The sequence below is a fragment of the Zingiber officinale genome, chromosome 1A, assembly GCF_018446385.1.
Source record: "Zingiber officinale cultivar Zhangliang chromosome 1A, Zo_v1.1, whole genome shotgun sequence".
NCBI lineage: Eukaryota > Viridiplantae > Streptophyta > Magnoliopsida > Zingiberales > Zingiberaceae > Zingiber > Zingiber officinale.
This window is the reverse complement of record NC_055987.1, coordinates 15,256,373-15,261,350: the sequence shown is the minus strand read 5'-3', so window position 1 is coordinate 15,261,350 and position 4,978 is coordinate 15,256,373. Positions and strand designations below refer to the sequence as shown.

At 43.4% G+C, this 4,978-nt stretch overlaps 1 protein-coding gene across 1 annotated transcript; it reads left to right on the top strand.

Annotated features, from left to right (window-relative positions):
* The first annotated feature begins 1,342 nt into the window (after positions 1-1,342).
* Positions 1,343-2,886, top strand: LOC122019683 (7-deoxyloganetin glucosyltransferase-like). Its single transcript, XM_042577145.1, has 2 exons — positions 1,343-1,856; positions 1,943-2,886. Exons 1-2 carry the CDS (start codon positions 1,343-1,345, stop codon positions 2,875-2,877), a joined length of 1,449 nt encoding a protein of 482 aa, XP_042433079.1. The 3' UTR covers positions 2,878-2,886.
* Positions 2,887-4,978: the final 2,092 nt, after the last annotated feature.

Below are 4,978 nucleotides of genomic sequence, written 5' to 3'. Positions count from 1 at the left end.
TTAAACTCCTTTTAGGGTTGTATCTCCGTCTCACCACCACTCCGTCACAGATCACCATCGAACGGAGAAGATGATAACGCTCGGGATGGGATCTCCTTGTTGCCGTCCTCCACATCTCCTCACGTCCCTGCTTCCTTCTTTTCGCTTAGGATTTTGCATCGAGTTATATCCTTGACTCGAAGGCTTCGGCGCCTCTCTACCAGGGACATTTCTCCTGGAGAATTAATGGCGAAAAGGGAGAAGGAGATGAGTGCGATACGGTTGAAGATGACGAAGGAAATCAATAAGGAAGTGGACCTCAGAGCGAAGCTATTCGTGCTCCGGGTCTAGAAATGTGCGTAGAACGAGTTCAAATCTAGTGAGTTTTTGTTTTGTTTTTTTGTTTTTGTTTTAAGAGTAAATTTTGTTGGTTAGAATCTGATTAGCTAAAAATTTTTATCTACTAATCATAATGCATGCATGTAATTAATATGTACATATGATATTACTAAAATGTTCATACATACACATGTATGTATATATTCTAGGTGATCAGATTCTAATTATTTAGCATTATCCTTATTTTAAATCCTTCTCTCTTGCAACAATTATCATGATTGCGTCGATTCAAATTGGAAAAGTTTATGCCATTCTTCTCGTTTACTTGGATGGAATTGGGTCTTCCCCATTATCTTTCTTTCTATTTTTCTTTTCTTTTATTGACAATGTATATATTTTTGACAAATGATCATTCGTCCTTCCCTTATTCGCCCTTCCTGGGCATAAAGAGAAATGACTTTTCCAAAGTTGCTGCTTGCATGGCTCATGTGACCAGAACCGATGAGTGTGAAGGAAGAGAGATGTGGATTTGAGCCATGGACACGTCGTGCACCTTGCCAACGAGGACGATTTGGATGGATTAGTTAATTAATTGGCACGGAAGTCTTCGGTGACTACTACATCCAACAGCAGAGAGTTAATTAATGCATTCTTGGCGCCCACGAAAACTGATATCAGAAAATAAGAAAGCATCAAGTTCAGTGAAAATGAAGTCTTCGGTGACTACTATATACATCCAACAGCGTAGAATACCGATATCAGAAAACAAGAAAGCATCTTGGTCAGTGAAAAGTATTTACCATAATGATAATAAGGTTCTATATAAAGATCAAAAGACTTATCAGAGGTGCATCGAAAGCTTTGTCTGAGGATTATTTGCACTGCAACAGCTAGCAACTAATTAATCTAGGTATGGTTTTTTCTTCAACTGTCAGCTTTTATTAGTACAAGATTGTTCGAGATCTATAAAGCTCGAATTGGCTCCTCCATGTTAGTTTCTATCCGAGGCAAACAAGACCAAGACATGGAGCGCTCAACCAAAGCTCATCTCGTGTGCATGGCAGTCCCTGCTCAAGGCCACATCAACTCCATGCTCAACCTCGCCAAAGTCCTCCACTCCAAGGGCTCCTTCATCACCTTTGTCAACACCGAGTTCGTCCACCGTCGCTTCCTCAAGAATCCCGAATCACTCTCCTCCCTCGACGGCCTCCCTGACTTCCGCTTCGCCAGCATCCCCGACGGGGTCTCGCCCTCCAACGACGGCGACGAACACAAACAAGACATTCCTAATCTCAGTCTAGCAATCAAAAACAACTGCCCTGCTCCATTTCTCAAGCTTTTATCTTCAATGAACGATCCGAACTCTGGTGTGCCTCCTGTTAATTGCGTGATCTCAGACTGCTTCGCCAGCTTTACCCTTGATGCCACCACCAAATTGGGGATCCCTAACGTATTTTACTGCGCATCAAGCGTGTGTGGCTTCATGGACTTCTACTACTGCAAGGATTTGATGGAGAGGGGAATCATCCCATTGAAAAGTAAGTAAAACTAAAGTTGAAATATAGCTATAGTCGGTCAATGCATCATGCTCGAACTAATATTAGTAATAATTTGTTCATATTAGGTGAAGATGATCTTACAAATGGTTACCTGGATACCGTCATTGATTGGAGACCAGGAATGATAGACGTCCCCATGAGAGACTTGACAAGTTTCATACGAACCACCAACCGTAATGATATATTGCTCAATTTTATCATTGATGAGACTCATGCATCTCACCAAGCCACAGCAATCATCTTCAACTCGTTCTCCGAATTAGAATCACCACTTCTTAACGCATGCTCATCGATGCTACCTTCAGTGTTCGACATCGGCCCCATGTGCCTGCTTTCTCAGTACATTTCTAATGATTCATCAATCCCATCGTTCGGTAGATTAAACCTTTGGAAAGAGGACTTGGGTTGCTTGGAATGGTTAGACGAAAAGGAACCGGGTTCTGTGTTGTATGTCAACTTTGGTAGCATGGCAAACTTGACGAGTAAACAGCTCTTGGAGTTCGCATGGGGTCTGGCCAACAGTGCATGCCCGTTCCTTTGGGCTATTAGACCGGACCTTGTTGAGGGCGACACGGCGTTGTTGCCACAAGAGTTCTCGGAGATGACCAAAGGAAGGAGCTTCATCACAAGCTGGTGCCCGCAACAGAGAGTGTTGTCTCATGCCGCAGTTGGAGGTTTCTTGACACACTGCGGATGGAATTCGACAACGGAGAGCATATGCGCAGGAGTTCCCATGATCTGCTGGCCATTCTTTTCGGATCAGCAAATAAATTGCAGGTACATATGCTCTGTTTGGAAAATTGGGATGGAGATTAATGAAGATGTAGAGAGGGAAGAGGTGGCGAGATTAATCGAGGAGATGATGAGAGGGCAGAAGGGGAAGGAGATGAAGAAGGCGGCAATGGAGTGGAAAGAGAAAGCATTTGAGGCAGCCAAACCTGGTGGAGGATCTTGGATAAATTTGGAGAGGCTTATCAAGGAGATAATTACAAAAGAGTGAAAGAAAAGATTAGAAGAACAAGATATGAATATAAGAATAATCATGGAATTCCACTTTCATATAGTTTTCATGTCTTATATCAGTGTAATCCGAATTTCTATATTGAATAAATATACGTGTCGTTGAATTGCTGCGCCGACGATTTTGGTAAGATGGGTCCTCGACCGACAATCTACCATGTTATATAAAATTATCCTTTAGTTTTTTAGCTGGATATTCAAATCTTCGATTTCCTATCGGCATAAATTGGGAATTATACATGGAAACCCATATATCATATTAACCAGTATTCTAGGAGAAAATTATTCATAATACGTCGTCACAGCTGAATCGTAAAGTCAAGATGATGCCTATAACCACTCCGATAACCTACTGGAGAAAAAAAATATCTTGATTATAATTTTGCCCATACGTCCGAGCTATCAATCAATCTTGACTGGAGAAAAAAATTATCTTGATTATAATTTTGCCCCTACGTCCGAGCTATCAATCAATCTTGACTATAAGATAGGGTAAGGAAGAACTAAAAACCATAAACACATTGCAATCCAAATAGGGGAAGATCCATCCCATGACAAATGACAAGCCCCACGCAGTCTGCTTTCCAATGCCAGCCCAAGGTTATATCAACGCCATGCTCCATTTCGCCAACGCCCTCCACTTCATGGATTTCCACATCACCTTCGTCAACACCGAATTCAACCACCGTCGCAGCCTCGAGAAAGTCATCCCAACCGGCCTCCCAAAGTTCCATTTTGCCACCATTCCCGATGGCGTATCGTCTCCGGATGATGAGATCGACAAGAGCTGTGACTTCATCACTCTCTACCTATCCATCAAGCGCCATTGTGTCGCTCCTCTCCGCGACCTCATTGCAGCCCTAAATGACCCTTGATCCGGAGGGTCATGCATCAGTTGCATGATCACCGACGCCTTCACCGCATTCACACTTGTCGTCATAGCCGAATAATCCATCCCTAACATCTTCTTATGCTCGGTGAGCCCTGTCAGCTACTTGGGGAGCTTCTATTCTTGCCTCTAATATACATGAAAATACAGATAAAATTGTAAACCACTCACAGTGATCTCCCAAGAAGAAATCGAAAAAAACATCGATGAAGATACTACTACTGTCGCCGAGAAGATCACCGTTTGGAACCTCCTTAGATTTCCACAAACCAAATACCGACAGTATGTTTTCTTTGCATACCATCACCTCTACTGTGCACTTTGATCATCCTCGATTGCTCATGGACGCATCAATATATAAGCTGAGTGTGGAAGACAAAGGGAAAGGGGCGCCCCTTCGTCTCCTTGACGTTTGCAGCAATGAGGGAGATGAAAGGGAAGTGATGCCCCTTCGTCTCCTCAACGTCCAACATCTCCCACTCGTCTAAGTCAATTCATAAAGGTTATATGGTCACAAAGACCATGTAAACCGCATAGACTACAAGATGATCATGTCACAAGACTAAAGCAAAATATTAATTGGTCACAAAGACCAAATAAGTCACATATACTTTATGATGATCAGGTCACAAAGATCAGAGTATCAATTAATTAGTCAAAAAAATCAAATAAGAACATCCATTCCATACATTATGGAAAATGGTTCGTGCGATAGCAAGCACATTGAGCATTCATTGCTAAGAAGATTGTTATACCTTACATAGCCGCTCTATAGAACGAATCAGAAACATCACTGATCCGGTGGTAAGAGGCAGGGACCCCCTAACGAAAGGTCAACACCACGTGGAGGCCAAATGCCCAAGTAGCCCGCTGGAGAAGGGTGAGCCGACCGGACTTGGGAGAAATGGATAAGACCGATCGACCGACCAAGGGACATTCGGTAATAAAAGACGCCCCGACCGGGTAGGGGTTCCGACGCTCTGTCGAAACAGTAGTTAAGAGCCGAGCGGAAGAACCAGGAGAAAATAACACTGATAACAGTCTCTACATAGCGCCTACTGGAAATTTCCCCAGCACACCAATGTCAACGCCAGACCGGACATGAGAGGAGGAGGGGCCGGCCGGATGGACTCCCTGTCCAGCCGGTCGGACGCCCCGGATTATGAGCAGTAAAGAAGGGGGAACATCTTCT